The sequence below is a fragment of the Oryzias latipes genome, chromosome 13, assembly GCF_053564925.1.
Source record: "Oryzias latipes strain Hd-rR chromosome 13, Olatipes_Hd-rR_3.1".
NCBI lineage: Eukaryota > Metazoa > Chordata > Actinopteri > Beloniformes > Adrianichthyidae > Oryzias > Oryzias latipes.
The window spans coordinates 17,989,092-18,009,214 of record NC_136249.1 but is presented as its reverse complement, the minus strand read 5'-3'; the positions used below and the strand labels follow the sequence as shown (position 1 = coordinate 18,009,214).

The following is a 20,123-nucleotide window of genomic DNA, read 5'->3' as shown; positions in this document are numbered from 1 at the left end:
AAATCTCTTCAAAGTCACATTTGGACAGCAAGAAGCCCTTATAAAAACGTCTTTTGGGACGTTCATACAAGACATTAGCCACACATTAAAAAATTACTTTGCTTAGTGTGTTACATTCTGCACCCTCAGGGGACTGACACTCCACGTAGAATACGACAGCCAAAATTGAATACTATATCAATCAAAATGAGCATTTTCCATATATGACATTTAAAGATGAATTAATCTGGAAGATTCATTATTTTGAATTAAAGATGAAAATTGTTTTTATCAAATTAAAAAAATGGTTTTAGAGTAAAATAAAAAATAAATAACTGATAGAAATTGAATCAACTATTAAATCTGGATTTGGCAGATATGCTAATGTTGGAGTTTTCTCTAGTTTCTAGACAGAACTAATACTGAGTAGTCATAATGAAAAGCCGGTAAGATGACAAATGCAGCGATGCTGATCTTTTAGCCTGTAAACAGTTGCTGACAGTCACCAAAGGGGGCGCACTTTCCAAGGCTTGAATGTAGAACATCATTTGGCTGCCAATGTTCCAAGAAAAATATAACGCCCCCCCCATCAGTCCTTCCCCAAGCCCTTATCAAAGGCCCGGGACAATCAGCGGGTTTATCGCAGCTGGAAGTGGTAGCAGGAAGCAAATGTTTTTCTGATTAAATACACACACACACACATTGTAAGTTGTGCTACCTGCTGCCTAAAGGCCTGAGAAGAGTCGTGGGCCAAGTCTTCAAAGCCAGAGTTGTGTTATCAGCTGAGCATGTACAGCGGAACCATCAGGTCATCACCACAAACTGATTTTTGTCAGGTCTGCTTAACTTTAACTTATGTAACCCTTGTGCTATCCTAGGCACTTTAACATTGGGAGTTGGGTCATATAGACCCACTAGACAGTGCGCTGAACCTTTCGGTCGAATCATTCGGTCAGGCAGCTCCTCTCTGCAGGAATAAAGAATGTGTGAGCATAAAGAAGATCCACAAAAGTCATCGTACTTTCTACTTTGATAAGAATGCACCTTTGGCACCCCTTTATTTTTTTCACTTTAGGCTATTATTTTACAAACTAGATATAAAAGGACATAAATAAATGACATAAGTTACATGTACCTAGAGCTCCTTGACCAAAACAAAAACAAGAAAACAAAAGCATGATCATGTCAAAAGGAAATACAAAACGAGAATGTTAGATCTACGTGGCTGGATCATATGGCATCAAAAGGCATACAAAGACAAATATTAACTCTTGCGTTTTGTTACTTTTTTTTTTCCATTTAATTTTTTTCAACTTATTGAACATTTATTTAAAGGAAAAAAGTATTTTACAGTACATTCTAGTTTCCTTCTCCTTCCCAACACATCTTGCATATATCCAAACAGGTCCTTTTTCAAAAAATAAATCCCCGGAAAACAAGGCATGGCCGACAACAGGAGCGAGCTGCGGAGTTGTATTAAGGACGGAGGTGTTTCTGTATCCAATGAGATCAAAAACATTCGCATGAGTAGAGCTTCAAGAGTGAAAGAAACAGAGAAAATAGTCCCATTGGGTAAACCCTGTAGCTGTATGATGTGCTGTGGAAGAACAAAATCAACACTGTCTCTTTTTCAATTCCGTTTTCCGCAGACTCTTCTGATCCTTTGCTGTGTGCTGGTCTGTCTTTTTCCAGGATCACTCCTCCTCCACCTGAACTGAGCTCGGAGGGTCCAAACTCTGCTTCTGTTCAGGAAACTTCAGCCACAGATAGCTGTTCATTTGCAAGCAACTATTTCTGCTGAAGCAGAAATGGGTTCCAATCCAGAAAGATGTTTGATAAAAGCTGTTGCTAAGTTTGCACAAAGTGAGCGTCAAGTCTTAAATTCTCCTTCTTTTTTAAGTTTGTTTTAAGACGACAGTAAAAGTCCCAGCTTCTTCTTCTTTTTCATATCAAAAACTATACATCTGTTATCGTCTCCTCCTGCACAGTGGCATGAAGACACACACAACAGGATTTCATCACTCAGCGCTACACACACAAACACCTCATTCACACAAGTCAAGTCAACATGCAAACAGAAGAATAAAGAAAAAATCCACAAAAAAATGAAACTTTTCTAAGTAAAAGACTTTCATTGATGTTACATTCTTCTTCTCTTCCTGAAACTCCTCCATCAGTCTAGTTTCGATGCTGGTTGGCAGGGCTGTCAGAGGCTGTGCTGTGACGCCGGACGTCCCAGGCGCTTTTTTTTGGGGGGGGGGGGGGGGGGGGGGTGTCATGTTGTTGTTGTAGGAGGCCCTCCAAGATGAGAACGGGGGGCAGGAGAAGAACAACATAGAGGAAGAAATTTGGAGAAGGCAAGCGAGGCTGAGATCCTGCGTATGATCGATGACAGCAGCTGTGGGGGCAAAAACAGGGAGAAGGCGGAGGGGGGGTCAGTAATGTTGTTTTTGGATGTAATTTCTTTCTGCGTGGTGTTCAGTTTAGGCCAAGAGTGTAGCTCTGTAGCCTGAGCTGAAAGAAACTTTCAGATCATCGACTGGACAAAACTGAAGCCAAAGAAACCAGAAACTACAGATTTGTAGAGGAAATGTGAATTTAGGGACAAAAGTGTTTTGTATAAACACTTGTGCACCATGTGACGACTGTAAGACATAAAACATGTTCTTGATCTATAGGTTTCCACCCAAGAGGGCATTTAATGTTTTCAATAAGCACCGTATGAACTAAACTAACTTGTTGATTCATTATAGGCTTCTCCCTACATAAAGCAGGTTAAAATTCAGCCATCAGGTTTGTCGTCACTCTGAAATGAATCGACATACAGGAATTTAATAATTTATATTTTTTTGTACTAAAATTTCAGCTCTTCCAGTTTAGGAACTGGAGACAAAATTTGCACCAGAGAGTCTGACTAGAATAATATTTATCTGTAGCTTCATTTGGTGGCATCACAAACTCAATATTCTGAAAGTGTAATAAAAATATTAAAGACCCACTCCAATGAAAATGATGTTTTTGGTGTTTTTAACATGTTTGTGTGGCATTTTTCTGAAAATGGAGGATGTAAATCGGAGTATTTCTCTATTCAAATTGTTGTGAATCAGCAGCAGACAAAAAAATATTGTTTGTAAAAGCTTCTAAGTGTGACGGAAAGGTTACTACAGCAGACCACAAGCTCTCTGCTCTGCTCCATTCTGATACATTCACTTGTAGATGACTAGATCCATGTACGTCTTTGTTTTCCTCGTCTGTGCTGAAATCTGGCTTAAAACTGTACGGCTGATTAGCTCCAATATCGCTCGCCATTTTTGTTGCACTGCTAATGTTAGGTGTGAAGGGCTGTAAGCTAGCAGGAGAGCACATTACCAGCATCCCTGCCCTCACTAGCTGAGCGCTTCCCCCTCAGCCTTTGCTACCCTGGTTAGAGCTGCACAAGACAAATTCCTAAAAAAAAACACTTTTTCCCACAATGTCCAAGATTCATATTTCAACGAGTACTAGTTGTGTATAAATTCTGGAAAATTCTGGTCTTTTAGTCCACGACTGTTGAATTAAAGGATTCATCAGAATTAATTCTGCTGTTCCATACCTGCATGTGCAGCTCAGCTAAGGTTCTATTTGTACATCTATGTTTTACTGTCCTGTCAGGCTGTGTTAATAATGTGCATAAATTACCATCTTTAACATGGTAAAGTGTAGCCAAGAGTTGTCCAGAAAAGGAGACGCTGTGAAGATGTAGATATTTGGCCAAAATGAATCAAGCAGCTACTTTTTATTCTGGTAGCTCCTCTGTTTGGCCGAGCGGGGTCACATACAAATTCATTCTGCTGGTTAATCTGCCTAAAGCTTCCAGAATGACCGACCAGCTGCAGCTGACGTGATCTGAACACGGAGATGCTGCAACCTGCTTATTCTACACAGCTCCTAATACACAGACACATTCTGTCCATATTAAATCCAGGAGCAGACTGCTGTCATGAATAAACTCCAGATTTTCTGTTGACTTTTACACATAGGACAAAAATCAAAGCAAATTTCAATGTTCAAATATTTAATTATCCCTTCTCTTTAAATTAATTTTGCAAACACTTTAACAAATGTATTTGTCTGTGTGTCTTTCAGTCTAAAGGTCTAGTTTTTTTTACTTAACCTGAAAAAACTCTTAATTTCCCAGGACTTTCTAAATGTGACAGATTTTCTCCCTCCTTCAGGTGAGTTATCAATTTTCTTTTTGAAACAGTTCAGATGAGAAGCTAATAACTTGCATTATTGTAAACATAATTAGAGTTAAATCTGCAGATTTTTAGACAAATTGGATTGGAAAAAAAACGCCTTTGCATTTTTATCATGGCCTCTCATCCTAATTCCAGGAAAACCAGGAGTTCAGATAAAACTATGTCGATCCTCACCTTGATGGAAAATTCTTCTGTTATTTTCTTGAAGGCTCATAGTTAAAATCCAAGTCCATGTTGAGCAAATTAATGTAGCAAAGACAAGAAAAGATCCTTCAGTTGCTCTTGACAGGTAACAGGTCCTGACAAATGAGTCCATCCGCCTGAGATGAAGTTTAAGTCCAGCAGGAGTAGTGAGAGTTTTGGTTACGATGGGAGATCAATGGAAGAATCCAGTTGTATTTTATTGAAGGTTCAGGAGGGCATTTTTTGGGAAGACAGGGGAGTGGGAAGGCTCCTCTGGAAGATCAAAGACATTCTCTGTAATGTCCTGAGGGCAACAAATCTGCTGTTTTTGGAGAACAACAAGCTGAAAACAGAGAATACGCGCTGAGTGAAAAACTGAAAAACAGCCTTCCGTGCACCAATTTCTTCCCCCAGAATGCAACTCTCCCCCTCTCTGGAGTTTCCCCCTGTTCGTGTGATGTTAGGACCCATCATCTGCATCTGAGAGGAGGTGTCACACAAATCCAGCGGAGCAGATAAACTATGTTTGCTGCAGAGAGTCCAGCAGAAACAGTTCATATACAGCAAAAAACCACAGTAAATAAAGTTAAAAAAAAAAATCTGCTTTTTGGGATATTCCAGAAGTAAAGTTCCAAAACATTTTGTTCAGAGGAGGGAAGAAAGGTGTGATCCTTCTCACTTTTCCTTCCGGACCATTAAAGGCACTCCAGATTGGCCTTTCGGAAGCACTTTTCCAGCCGTATCTCCGTCCATCCATAAATGCTGTAGACAGAAGTGTCCCATTGCCGAGGACAACACAAAGGGCAGGGGAAAGGTCAGATTTATTTAAAAAAAAGGTGCCGCTTCAGTTTTTTCTTCATCGGCATCTTCTATTTTTAAGATCCAAATTAAAGTGCATGGATGAGGTAAACTAATTTTTGTCTGTTTTTTTTTTTTAATTCTTTTTTGTTAATTATTCATTTTCTTAGAAGAAACAAGGTCCGTTCGCTTCTTTTGTCTTTTTTTGGTTCTCTCAGACAGGAACCATTCTGCCTTGCATTTGTTGCATTTGAGAGAGCATTCCTTGGACGCTGGTCAAGATCTTGTTCTGATGTGCTGCTGAAGAGATGCCTATGCGGGTCATGTCCCTGAAAGATAATAACAAAGAAAAAAAAAACTTGAATATAAACGTTCACAAGATCTACAAAATAAGGAATTTCAAAACTCACAAAACAAGCTCAACATAAACTTGAAAGGGAAAGCCAGAAAGTTACTTTGACTAAAACAGTGACTTATGGCTGCTAATGGCTCACAATCACAATCATGCCTTTGCCTTTGGAAAAATGGATGATTGTCTCCTGCATTTCTGACAGTTTACAGGGCATCCTCCACCCTGTTCTCCTCCTGCAGTGATGCTTTGGAATAGTCTGACCTCTAACCACCATCAGAGTATGGACTTTGGAGTTTATTCACCTATACTCTGAGTTCATCGCAAAGCATTGCCCCAGATCATAACTGCCATCGACTGGTTTCTTGCACGTTTTGCTGTAAAATAAATAAATCTCTACTCACATGCCTGAGACCACTCCTCATTGAAATAACAATAACGAATGCTTATGGGGGGTTTCTCCTGCAGACCTAAGTCTTACTGTTCACTGAATTTTGTGATGTCCAGTAAAATCTTACCTAAAAAGATTTGACTTTCTTTACGTTAGAGATAGAGATGCTCTACCTAAAACCTCTTCCTATAGAAAGGAACTTTTATTTTTATTTTATTTGTCAAAATAATTTTCCATGGAATTAAAAATGTTATTAAAGGTAATATTTATAGACTAAATGAATTCACCAAGCGTTTATTTATTTTTTTACCATTACTCCGCCCAACTAATAGTTTTGGATGATATTTTTAACATCTACTGCTGTATTCATTAACTTAATTCATTTAATGGTTTAATTTATATGCAATTAACAGAACCAACGATAGGTGGGATCCGTATAGTCTTGATTAAGCCTTCTATTTCCTTGGCAACACACATCATTTGCTTGGCTTTTATTCTCCTCCCTTTATCAGGCATTTCTACTCACTCTTGCGTCATGTGGACTACAGCTTCTGGACTTGTGTATCCTGCTGCAGTGAAGTTATCATTGTATCTCTCCATGCCGATGGCCTGCAGCCAGTCTTCCACCGTGTTCACAGCTGAGGACACTTCAGGGCTCCCTGGCTCCAACAGAGTTGTGGTGCTGGGCCTGATTCAAGAACAAAAGATTCATCCATGTTTACGTTGTGCTCTTTAAAAATAATCTCCACTTTTGTCTTTCATACTAAGGATCTGATGCTTCTTAGCTTGGCTCATGAACCAGACCAATGATGTGTGCAGAAACTTGCGAACTGACAGTTAAACTTCCCGTCTGTTAAAGGGTTTTTTCATCAGAGCAACATGATTCTATGTGGTCTGGAAAATGTCTAATCCTAGAGAAGAACTAAGTTAACAGCGGTGTGACAGGAATGTTCTTCTCAACTCAACTGCAGCATTTCAACAGCTCCAGAGCCAGCTTCCACCATGCTTCATTTCCCTCTAAAGTTTCCTCTTTGATGGAATCGGCATGTTTTTCAGGTTCATCCATGTTTCTGTTCCTGTTTTTACCAAACGAAACAGGTGTGTCTCACCGGTCAGGCTGTGGACCTGCTGAGAGACTCATTCATGCTGTAAAACTCACCACACAGTCACCAACAGCTCCTGTTCTCATAGAATCTGGGGATCCTGTGAACCATCAGTATCTCCATGTATTATCTATTACATTTTCTCGAATAAAATGTGAAAATTTGAGGACAGATTTCAGACTCCTCAGTCAGTCATCGCCATTAGTTACATGGAAAAGGTTACAAATGTATTTTTGCTCTTCAGCTGGAGAGTATTTTCCCTTCTGTAAAAGCAGCATTTACAGGAACCAGCTCTGCTAATTACTCCACAAGGACTCCTTTCTCTGTCTGGTGCGACATGCTCTCGTGCACACTTGTTAAACTGAAACAGGCTCCCACTGCTCCGCTTTGAGTGTGTAAAGTCTGCAGGTCATTCTTCACACGTTGAGCTGCTGGAGAGTAATGTGCTGGAGATGTAAGGTCGTGTTTGTTTTTAACTGGGCATTACATCGTAACTCTGCTCTGCTCCACGCCATAGCGGCCGTTTTCCTGAGTCTACTCCACCATTAAAGCTAGTTTGCAGAAATCCATTAGGGAGGGTATTAGAGTGGAAAAGAGCCGCATGCCGCTGGTGGATAATGTTTAATGGTGAATGTAAATAGGGAGAATAGAATGCAGTGTGTTGGTGTCGAATGCTAAGTACATAATACATCCTGGTGCACTTTGTGAGTGTGGATGTGATTAATTAACATATTTAAAGGTTGCTTCGGTGAACTTTAGCAAACAGCAATGTGGCCATTAAAGGGGTTTTTGTATTATTTTTGGCCAAGTATGCAATAAAGTCAAGTAAAAAAAATGTTTTTGCAATATTTAGCACGTTAGGTTTTTGAAAAAGTAATATGCCTATGTAATGTAAGCCTTCTCTAAATTGAAAAATTCTCCCCATTTGTGGTACAAATTAGTTGTAATCAAAATGAGACAATAGTTTGTCACATCCAGAGTGGTACTGTTCTTAAAGATCGGAACCATTTAATTATGGATTATGGATGAATGGATGGAGACAGACAGACAGACAGACAGACAGACAGACAGACAGACAGACAGACAGACAGACAGACAGACAGACAGACAGACAGACAGACAGACAGACAGATAAATAAATCTTCCTCCTTTGGACTGAACATCTCACCTGACAGTGGCCTCTCCCCCGGTCCTCTTCAGGGTGCTGGGGTTGCGGATCAGCTTGTCCAACATGTTGACAATCTGTCCAAACTTTGGCCGATCTGCCCTCTCTCGCTGCCAGCAGTCCAGCATGAGCTGGTGTAGGGCGACCGGGCAATCCATGGGCGGAGGCAGCCGATAGCCCTCATCAATGGCCTTAATCACCTGAGAGATCGAGGAACTCTATGAAACTCTGGTACAAACTGATTCACTTAAGATAAAGTTAATTAGGTTACATTAAATTAACCCCAAAATCTTTCAACACACATCTTTGATGATTTGTTTTTATGTAAATTTGAAGCACACAGGAGGGGTTTCTTCCCACTTGACTGAATTTAAATATGTAACTAAGTTAAAATGATGAAGCTTTTTTTTAAATAATCTGACAGTACACATATTTCCTTCTAATTCAAGCTGTCTGCTACTTTATTATTATCAGCTTCTTATTAGATTTCACCAGACTTACGTCTTGGTTGCTCATGTCCCAGTATGGGCGCTCGCCATATGACATCACCTCCCACATGACAATGCCGTAGCTCCACACATCACTTGCGGAGGTGAACTTCCTGTAAGCGATGGCCTCTGGGGCTGTCCATCGAATGGGGATCTTGCCTCCCTGTAATTGAAAGTTGAGCTGATTAATGAAAACTGACAGATAAGGTGACAGGCAGACTGTTGCTGCTTGGCACACATTATCGCAGCAGGCTGAGCACTCACTCTGGTGGTGTAAGCAGCCTCCGGGTCGTCTTCCAGCACTCGGGACATGCCAAAGTCAGAAACCTTGCACACAAGATTGCTGTTGACTAAAATATTGCGAGCAGCCAGGTCGCGGTGAACGTAGCTCATGTCTGACAGATACTTCATGCCTGAGGCAATGCCACGCAGGATGCCAACCAGCTGGATGACTGTGAAACGACCATCATTCTTCTGTGGAAAGAAGACCATTTTTACATACAAACTAAATAAAGGGTTGTGTGTGCCAGAAACATGCAAATATTAGTGGATTATGTTGCCTTTTTAGCACTGGAAGCCATGAGTTTATAAAGAAAGACAATTCATGTTTTAAAAACATGGTGCACATACATCACATTCCAATTATATTTGGCCAGCTGACAACTCAGTGTATTCAAGTAGATTAGAAGTCAAAATATTTGAGATTTTACAATCATATCTCTTCGTTTGGACCTGCCTAAATCTCTAAATACGTCAGTTAGCGCGGTGGTTAGATTTCCCGACCGCTATGATGTCACAGATGAAGCAAATCTAATCCCACCGAAGCCCAAGTATCCAGATCCCTGTTCTTTATTACTTACAATTTCACAACGTTTCTCTGTGTTTGTGAACGCACTAAACACACATGCAAATAAAGTCTCACTCTAACTACATTTTTATCTGTTGTGAAATCCTTCCCAGTGGTCTTATGCTGTTTTTGGACCAAACCAAAAAGCCTATGTTGTTTTATTGAGACTTAATTTCTGCAGCGCAGCACTTCCTCAGCACTTCATCAGTGAACTTCATCAGAAATTCCCCTCCCATCATCCCTTTGTTTACACTTTGTCTCACTAGTTTACAGCCCCTCACAATCCCAACCTAACATTAGCGATGCAACAAAAACGGCGAGTAATGTCAGTAATATTAGCTGTACATTTCTGAGCCAGATGCCAACTCATACGAGGAAAATGAAAATGTTAATGGATCTATTAGTCAGCAACTGAATGCATCAGATTGGAGCGGAACCGTGAGACTTTGGCACGCCGATTTCAGTTGTTGCTAAATCTTTGACTGTATATGGGAATTAGACTGGAATGGTCTTCCAAACAGGAAGTGCCCACAGAAGGTTTTGCCCAAGAAGCCAAAACTCCAGACTTCTGTAAGGAAATAATCAGCTATTACTCAGTCATTATATCTTTAGAATAACTATTCTTGCTCAGATACCTTTTTTAAACATCTTCACGTTTCTTTTTCATGATTTTGTTTGTTTGTTATTGTTTAAGTTTTTCAAGTTATGAATGGACCAAATCAGATGCCTCAATAAACGTAGGTGGAGCCTGCTGGCCTTCACATCCAACATTCAAAACGTTTGATTGATTTCGTGTAATCCGGTTTCAAGTGGTAGGGGTGTGGCCTCCTGATTGGTGAAAGTGGTTGCCATAGAAATGTTGACTGAGAGCGATCCAGACCAATCTCACAATACTACTGTCGTATGGTTTCAACATGGCAGTGTCCGTATTGCGAAAAAATGGTGATAGAATTTACTTTATTTGGTGTTGGAAGCAAACAATTTTCTAAGGGGGATTTCACATTCACTCAATCCAGTTCTCACATACAGTCAATGGGCTAAATTTACATTTTCACAAACACTAAGAGAAATAGCATCGTGTTGGTCCACACACTTGTTTGTTTTTTTATAGTTGTTTTAACCAATTTTATCGATTCTCTGTTTAGATGAGTTTCTGTAAACTCTGGATTCAGTGAATCTGTACTAAATCTAAGAAAAAGCAGTGACAAACTGCCTGTCAGTAAAACCAAGGAACTGATCAAGTTAGATCAAGATAAACTAACAACTGTGATATCTGTTGACATTGCAAAGATAAGATCTTAGTATGCCCAAACAGGCACGTGTACAGAGACAGAAACGCATGACTGACCCTCAAAAAAGCATCCAGTGATCCATTTTCCATGTACTCTGTGATAATCATCACAGGCTTACCTACAGAGAGAGAGGAGAGAAAACGAAAGGCAGATGATTATGAAGGTAAATGATGCACGTTACGCCCTGACACAGCAGGCGGGATCCTCAGGGAATATGTGCATGTTTGGAAGTGCGTGTGCGTGCACAGGAGAGTTCCCATCCATCTCTGTCCCATGATGATTTAATTAGATCTGTGCTACCCTGACGTTTCCTGTCTTTCCTGCACATTCAAAGGCATCTCTATAATGAGTGCAGAAACACACACAGACTTGTGTATATGCAAATATCAGTGACACTGGCCTCACATTAAAAAGCCTGACGATAGTCGCCCACCAAGACGCCCCACTCCCTGTCCCTTTGGCCCCTTCTCTGTTACATTTGACCACATCTGTCACTGCTTCTCTCTTCTCGAGCTTCTCTGTCTTTTTCCCATTTTCCCTTCCTGTCGCTGTCTGCCGCCCCACATCTGAACATTGTCCCTCCCCTCTGGCCTTTTTCACCCCAGCTCTCTGCCATCCCCTTTCAGTCTCTCCTGGGGAAGTGTCTGAGTCTTTATCTGAGCTTGGGCAGGCAGCAGGGAGGGTGGATGGTCCCTGGTGGGTCCCTGTTGGTCTTTGTCTCCAAGTACGAGGTGGACTAGTAGCCATGAGCCGAAGGACCAAAGAGAAAGACGGACAGACGGTTGTTTTTGTTTTTTTAAACAACTCCAAGCTGGTGTCTAACCAGCCATGCTCATAACATATGTGCTGAAACAAAAAGGAGCACCCATCATCTGTGTGTTAAAAAGGTTTTTGTAGAATTAGCAGAGTGGAGCTGCTATAGGACATGGCAAATAAGACCTGATTTTTGGTCAGAGCTGGAATCAAAAGTCTAGGAGTTGGGTGAAGTTCCTCCACTCCACAGGTCTCAGTTTACCCACTGTGTGAGTGGCACTCCATTAATTATAGGGGATGGGGGGATGCCCCGAAAAGAGGAAGTGAAGCTAAAGTTGGGGGAGAGCATGGGGTCCTCTTTGTCAGCCATCTTTGTTCCTTTTGTGGAGCACCTCTGTGCTGGGCAGCTTATGATTGACAGCTTTGCAATCAAGTCTGAGCAGAGTTTGACCTGCGACCTTAAACTCTCGCCTTCGCAGCTCCGCCCTCTTCCATGCAACCCATTTGCATGCTAATTCCTTGTTTACTGAATACGCCCTGCTGCCTTTGGCAATGAACTCTGGGCAATGGCTGCTTCAGCAAGCCCATTATCACCTGCCAACAAAACCATGGAGGGAGGCGAAAGTGCCACAGACGGGCTGCAACACCCAGAAAATCTCAGATTAAACTTATATTTCATGATTTTTAAAGTCTTCTGAAGTAAAAAAAAAAGATCTGAGTGTAAAAACTGTTATGCTGTCAATTTTTTTAACTGTTATATGGAAGCACTAAACATGGAAGTGCTCTGTGATGGAGCTACAAGCTGTCTTCAGTCTCTTAATGCAGTCAGTTTGGAGTTCCTTTGTTAATAATAAGTCTCCGGTTCTGTGAGACATGCCAGCAAAGTAAAGCCAAACTGAGCATTTCTTTTGACTTGACTGTAATGGAGAGCAGACTGTAATTCAAATAATGGATTTTTAATAGATTCTACTGACACTGAAGTGTGAAGGACTCATTTGCCCAGATCTCATATCAAACTCTCCAGAGGAGAAGTTGGGTTGTTGGGAGTTGGGATAGGATGCCCTTCGTGCTTTGGCTCAACGTCCTCTGTTGTCAGCTTCTGTCTCTGCTGTATAAGTCATTTTCTTCGGCTGAATGTCCCTCTGCCTTTAACTTCCACTTCCCGTATTCTCTCCCAACTGTCAGCTCCTAAATGCCTCTCCTACTCCTCCTCCTCTCATTGGGACCATACCCTGGATACAGCTTTGTCTCCTGTTTCTTTCCTTCTCCCTCCTGTCCATCTGTCTGCCATTTCTCCTTCTTTCTTGTATTATCTGTGTGAGGTGTAGGGGGTCACTCGGAGTGTTGGGAGGTGTGATAGCTTATAAGTAATTCTGCCTGCAGCTCTGCCAGGACTAAGAATGTGTGTCAGCCTATCAGTGAAGTCCGTGTGAACAACAGAGATAGAGACGGTGTAGCTCACACAAATAGGGACAAACTTTTGTGTCACGACACATACGGACTGTTCATTCATCTGCGCAATCTGCCATCAGAGGTGGTGACAGTGGTGGACTACAGCCTAACAAATAACAGCAGGGGAAGGTGTAAAGGGGGAAGAGAAACAGGGCCAGAGGCTAAGGTGGCGGTGGTGGGGGGCAGCCAGTGTTCTGTGACCATGCAGAAGCAGATAGAGGAGGGATAGGGTATCACTCCCTAACCCCAAACACATTTACAGCTGACACCATGATTAATGACTATGGAGTCATGCTACAAGGCCCGTTCCTCGACCCATTAGACCCCCCCTCAACCTCTAGCTTCACCTCCCCCTGTCCACCAAAGCTGGACCTTCTCCATCTGGACAAACCCCCACTTGGGGACGCCCTGAATAGAACGTAAAGAAGCATGCACAAATTAGACTTCAGTAAATGCATCCTTCATGTCAAATCTCCTTCAACCATACTGTTCTGGCCAGTAGCTAATTCCGTTTAAGGTGAAGATGGTTTTCGTCCCCCTGTTCGCCTTCACTACATTCACAATGTTTTTAATACATTATTTTTCTGAATTCATCTTTTAAGGAAATGGTGTGTGAATGACTAATGTGTGAGACAATTAGCTTAACCACCATCTAAATAACACACTCTTTGCTCAGTAGTAACTCCTCAATCGTTTACCCGATCAACATCAATCAGCTGAGTCTGACACGGACAAAAGCAGCCTTGGATATTGGGTTTGCACAAATATGCAATACAAAGTGTTTGCCTATCAACGCAAAGCTGTTTTTTTCCGCTTCAGAATCTGCTGGATTTTTTGAATGTAAACACTGGAAACAGAGCTCCGGTGTTTAATGGCTAAAAAAGTTTTTAAGCTGTTTGCTTAAAAGATCCAGACGTACATTTGGTGACCACGCCCTCCAGGTGAATGATGTTGGGGTGATCAAACTGGCCCATGATGCTGGCCTCAGACAGGAAATCCCTCCTTTGCTTGTCCGTATAGCCCGCCTTCAGCGTCTTGATGGCCACGCAGATCTCTCTCTTGCCCGGCATCTTCAGGCGGCCACTGCACACCTCGCCAAACTCCCCTAAGAAGAAATCCACTGCATTAAAAATGCAGAATCTCCCAGAAACCCAGAATCTCTAATCCCTACTGCCCTCCCTTTATCCACTGAAGCAGAAAAGTAGAGGAAATGGATATTGATTCTTTTGCTCTATTTTGTTGTCATTGGATGACTTTCTGTGGCCACAGGAACAGCAGGGACGCATTTGGACTCCAGATGTTTCATTCTTTAACGTCTTTGAGAGGAAAAACGATGGTGGAGCACACGTAAGGAAACGTAGTCAAAGTCATTGTGACCATCTCAAAGACGATAAAGATTCATTCACATTTAAACTGACAAAGACTGGCAGCTTATTTTTTACCAAACAGACAACACAAGCACTGATTTAATAGATATGTTTGTATTGTAGGTTAGCAGACACAATTTCACTACAATTACAAAATCTGATTAAAAATATCTGAAAATCGTTTCTACAAGTTGCCTGATCCCTTACCGATGCCAATGACTTTCTCTATCTTGATGCAGGACGCATCGATCTCCTTGGCAAACTCGCGGACAGCTTGATTTGGATCTTCGTAGGTGAAAGGATCAACGTAAATCCTCACTCCTGATGAAAGAAACAATGGATGTAGAATGGGAATACAAAAGAAGAGGAAGAAGTGTGTGTTTGATGTGCGAGCTGTGAAGACTGGGTCTTGTGTCTTATGTCTTGTGTCTCTGTGATTGGTGGATCTTTTTATCATTTCAGAGAGACAACAGTAAGCTCAGTGTCTAGCGTTGTGATTAACCCTAAATTGACTAAACTTTTCCAGTTTAGTTCCATTATTATTAATATTGTCTGATCCAGGCCTCTGTCTGCAAGGCAGTCACTTATAAAACGCTGAGATTGGACTGAATTGTTTGTCGCTGCAGCTTTTGAACAAGGTGTTTGTGACTTGAGCCCTCAGAAATGTTGAAACATTAAAACTCCAACGCTTTCCAGCAATAATCCTCCCTCTGTTCTTTTTTGCCGTCAGACCCTTCATCGTCTCTGACAGCCCTTTTCTTTCTTTCCATACCTCACTTTACTCTTTAACTCCATTGCTTTTAATATCACGGACTCCATGGAAGATGTAGCTCATTTGCTTGAAATCCTCGTGGCATGCAAATAACTGTGGTGATGACTTGATAATGAGGTGTTTGAAACATTTAGTTAAACATAGTTTGCTTTTGCTTCCCATTTTAAGGGCTAGGTTTGTGGTTTAGAGTGCTTGCACGGAGTAACTGACAGCACTAATGTTTTTCAATCACGGAGTGTGTAGGTGGAGTGTTAACCATGAATTACCTTGATGTAAGTGCTTCTCTTCATCAGAGTCCTGCTTGGCTTTGCTGTATTTACTCCTTCTGGGGGCAAAAACAGCAGGACGTTCACTTAAAAGCTCATATCAAGGTTTATACTTCAGGGCGTCAGAGCTCAAAAAATGATATTTAAATAATGAAAATTTCTTATATAAATAACTATTTTTTCATATGAAAATGTAAAAGACCTTAACTCAAAAATAGTTGTTGTAATAAATGTAGTTGAACTATATTAAATTAATAACATGTACAAAATACATCTCTTATAATATTATAATAATAAAAAACATTTTTTTCTTAACTGTTTTGGTGCATACAAATCGAGACATTTGACCACAATTATAGCAATTTTGATTTGCTCGAAATTTCTTTAAATTAAAAATAAAAAAATACTATAAACGCTGCAGTTTTTTAGTGTAACTTTCAACTTCTAACTTCAAAACATAAAATACAGCATTGCTGTGTTAAAAAAAGTGTTGGTTTTTTTGCCAGAAGCAGCCTGAAAGTTAAGACTTAAAAATGGTGAAAATTGGGTTTACTTATTTTTTTTCTTTCCTTAAATGTTGCTGTTTTTTGCATCTTTTTGCATCATTTTTTTGTGGGTAAATTAAATACCTACACAATGGTTTAAAAAGATGTGTCGACTTCAAAATCTAAATTGCAATGAAAGCTGTATTTCATTCCAACAAAACTTCTTCCCAGAACTGTTGGTTTTTGAAGTGTGAAAACATGGACAGGAGTGGTCAGTCAGGAAGGAAAGATTCCGTTCTCGCAGAAATGCTTCTAAATCCCTCTGACAGCCTGGCTCTTGTGCTTGTACACGGAGTTGCTCCGTGGTCTTAAAAACCAGATGTGTGGAACCCTTCCCTCCCCTATGGTTGAGCAGTGATGGTAAACGGCTATGTGATTGCGGCCCCTCCCTGTAATCCCAGCATGGCTGCAGCACCACAATGACAGCGGTCATCACATGCATATAAAAGAGGCTGAATGAAGCACCTGCTTGTCTGGAGGGAGAGGCGAGTGCACAAACAAGAAGAATACACAAACACACACATCCTCACACAGATGATTTCCACGTGAAGAGACCCACAAACAGCAGCAAACACTACCCTCCAAATACAGCGGAGCAGAGTGGTTAACACCCCGAGATGAGGCAGCCCCATCTGCATGTAATCCCATCTGTGTGACGGCGCTTTGTCCTGCTGGCTGGTTAACACCCTGAGATTGGGTCACTGCAAATCCACCTGATGCCTCTCCACCACCCACCCCCCGCGTGCCGTCTCCTCCTCCTCAATACTCGCTTATCTCATTGTACCTCCTGTTGCTCTTTTTTTTCACATCCTTTCCCTCTCTCATTCTTTTCACGATGAAGAGTGAGGGACAGCGGGAGAAAATAACCAGTAGCCAGGATTACCGCCATTAGCTCAGGAAATGGAGGGAAGAGTTCGGAGAGGAGCGGCTTCAGATGCGGAGGCTGCTGATTGCATCTCTTCAGCTGTCTGTCCTGTCAATCAAGTCTCTGGTGTGGCAAGTCATCACTCATCTGATGTATGTGTGTGTCCGTGAGCATGTGTGTGTTCATGTGGACTCTCTTGACTGCTCTCTGAGGAAGATGTCTCATCTGGGAGGCAAGGGGCTGAGACAACAAGCAAAAATTTTAAAAAGGGAGAGATGACGCTAACCTTCGGCTGATGACAAAAGCACTGATGAGGATGATGAGGAGCACCACGCTGCCAACCACCGATACCAGCAACACGGTGGAGTTGGCTCCATCTCCAATAATTGGAGCTGGCACTGCAGCAGAGGGGAGGGGGAGAAAAGAGGGAAGAAGAGGTGGAACATTGGTTAGAAACAAAGAGCAAAGTCAATCTTGTTCTGCTGGATGGAGTCAGTGAGCATGAAAGAGCCTCCTGCTTCCTCTATATTGGTGGTTTTCTCTCCATGCTACGGCCCCCGTCTCCCCTTTTTACAGGTCTCCTTCTTCACATACTTCATTTAGACAACGATGGCCCATTAGGATGTGTGTTTGACCGTGTTATTATCATGAGCCTGCATCCATCTACATTACAAAGGGGACACCTGGGCCTCCAGTGAACTTCTCATTAGCATTAGTTAGGCTTTTTACCACACTAATAGGAAATTTAACAAAATGCAGATGGTTGTTTGATCATACAATAGAACTTCAAAGCTGTGAAGACTTCCACATAAAAACAGAAATGTAGAAGGACATGGATCATGGAAAGATGACCTGTGATGTTTCAAGAACAGGAACACAAACTCCTCGATTTGTGGGGGGAAAAACAACAATATTGTTTTAACATTTCAGACCTAAAAGAAACTGAAACATGTTTGGTTACAGATCTTTTAAGACCTTTCACTCTATTTTGGATACATTAGCAGAACAACCAGTAGACCAGACTATTCCTGCACCTTCATACATTTCAATTTGAAAGGGGGCAGGATGTGGTTCTGCATGTTCCTGGTATAAAGAAATTAAAAGATAATTATACATATAATGACACATATGAAAAAATATTACACGAAGGATGAAGTTTTAAGCTATTTAATAAAATACCATTAAAAAGAAAAGATATATAAAAAAGGTTACTTAAAAATCACGTAACTTTTTAAACTTTTTAAAAGTATTAATCAAGTAAGACCTGATAAATACTTTTAAAACGTTCAGTTAAAAAGAAAAAAGAAGATTATAAAAATAAGAAAAGGGTGACACAAACAAAATGGTTCTTTAAGAGGCAAAGAAATGTTTTAAAATTAGGAGATATCACATGAAATATTCAAAATATAACCGATGAAATAGTTGAAAATATGTAAAAGATTTTCTTTATTTTTCTTTTGAGTTTAACTTTTTCATTTCTTTTTCAATTCTGTGGTAAATATATTTTAGAACAGTTTGAGTCTTGAAAAAGTGTAAATCTAACTCTTCAATATATTTTTTAGTTTCTGGCTGAACTAATAAAAACCCACTAGATCATTTAAAAAATCAAATCTCCACTGTGATATGGGTGTTAATTAACAGGATAACTGCACAATCCACTGAAACTGCTGACAGCTAAAACCAACAATAAAAAGGTTGTTCATATGCTGACAATGTCATTAAAGTTTATTCCTTAAAGAAGAGATGTCTAAATCACAAAACATGCTCTCTTTTCAGGGGTTTACACCAGGTGTGCTGGAAATGCTTCAATGTGTTAAGGTCAAATCTGAACAGAAACGGTGATGTTTAGACTCACCAGAGTTGGTCATGAACTCGAAGGGCCCGCTGAATTCCCCGTAGCCAGCTGCAGTTCTGGCTCGCACGTGGAAGACGTAGGAGGTAAGGGGGGTAAGACCTTTTATTTCTGTGTTTCTGGACGATGTTTTAATGATGCGGTAACTTCTTTCATTCTGGTCCTGAGGAGCATAGAGATGGTCAGAGTGTAGGAACACCCTATTTTAAGGCAATGCCTTAAAGTACACACAACACGACTCCCTCACCTTCTCATAGTATTTGACCTCATACTCGAGGATGACTCCATTTGCCCTCTCTGGAGGCTGCCAGGCCAGTGAAATGGTGTGTCTGGTGATATCCTTGGCCTGGATGGAGGACACTGGAGACGGAGCTGATCAAAAAAAAGAAAAGAGAGGAAAAATGCTTAAGCCTGTGACTTTGTCCCATTCCCCCATGTTGTTTCCCACCTTGGAGACATCCAGTCTGTTTTGGCCTGCTCTCCATAATCCCCCTCTCTTTGCTCCCACTGAGAAAGTCAAACAGCTGGGCCGGGCCACGAGGCAATCACTTCCATTTGTCTTTGAACTTGGCGACCGTTCAAGATCTGATGCGTTACAGAGCTGCACAGCCCAACTGCCGAAGCTAAGCGCACGACAATGATCTGTTTCTGATCTGATGGCTGGTAACAATGAAACTGATGCAAGCTGACACAAGCACTTACAGCAGTTTACCCGACTTCATTAGGTCACCCTCACTAAAAAGTGCACTCTCAAACTGAATGACACAGATCAACATCTTTGTTTATTCTTTTCTTTTAACGAGACAAATCAATCGTTTTTTTCTCATGGAAGCTTCAGTGTGTGATTTTATCTTGAGCTCTTTCTGCTGCAGCTGATAATGAGGCCATATTTTAAGTAGCTGTGCTGTCTGTGTTCAGACGCCTTCAACATGTGAAGGTTAAAGCACAGATAATGGCCGACATTTGTTGCCTCCCCACAGTGAGCCACCGCAGCACAAATCAAACCTTTATCTTTAGGGACTTTGACAACAGGAAAATTGGGTCATTCTCTCAAAGAAAAGTAGCTAACACACACACACACACACACACACACCAAACACACATAGTCTACCACATATATCTGCATTCACATATGCATCCACACACATGCACTTATGCAATTGCACACACACACATATGCACACACACACATAAGCACACTTAGACTCTTTGACCAAACCGCAGGTTTTTGATCATACTTGCTACTTATAGACATCAGAACAGGGAGGCTTGTTTATTAAATGTTATTTTTTCCTTCATTGTTTAAACTGATAGCTTCTCAATTAAATGTCAAAATTTCTCCCTTTTCTGAGAAATGCTTGAATGGTTCGGTATCTTAGTAGGATTATTGTAGTGATATAATTTCACTTTTTTTCTAC

The 20,123-nt window shown here is 41.0% G+C and overlaps 1 protein-coding gene across 2 annotated transcripts in view; it reads right to left on the bottom strand.

The window, feature by feature from the left end:
- Nucleotides 1–997: 997 nt before the first annotated feature.
- Nucleotides 998–20,123, bottom strand: part of epha4l (eph receptor A4, like) — a 57,593-nt gene continuing 38,467 nt past the window's right edge. The window contains exons 6-18 of one of the 2 annotated variants that reach the window (XM_011482648.4): nt 18,953–19,077; nt 18,709–18,868; nt 17,140–17,251; nt 15,444–15,502; nt 14,613–14,726; nt 13,958–14,143; nt 10,890–10,951; nt 8,959–9,168; nt 8,708–8,857; nt 8,210–8,406; nt 6,465–6,626; nt 4,392–5,527; nt 998–2,377 (exon numbers count right to left, since the gene is read on the bottom strand). In XM_011482648.4, the coding sequence (XP_011480950.1) occupies nt 5,413–5,527; nt 6,465–6,626; nt 8,210–8,406; nt 8,708–8,857; nt 8,959–9,168; nt 10,890–10,951; nt 13,958–14,143; nt 14,613–14,726; nt 15,444–15,502; nt 17,140–17,251; nt 18,709–18,868; nt 18,953–19,077 (1,652 nt within the window). In that variant the 3' untranslated portion in view covers nt 998–2,377; nt 4,392–5,412. The remainder of the gene's footprint in view (nt 2,378–4,391; nt 5,528–6,464; nt 6,627–8,209; nt 8,407–8,707; nt 8,858–8,958; nt 9,169–10,889; nt 10,952–13,957; nt 14,144–14,612; nt 14,727–15,443; nt 15,503–17,139; nt 17,252–18,708; nt 18,869–18,952; nt 19,078–20,123) is intronic. The other variant, XM_020708322.3, reaches the window with a different exon arrangement.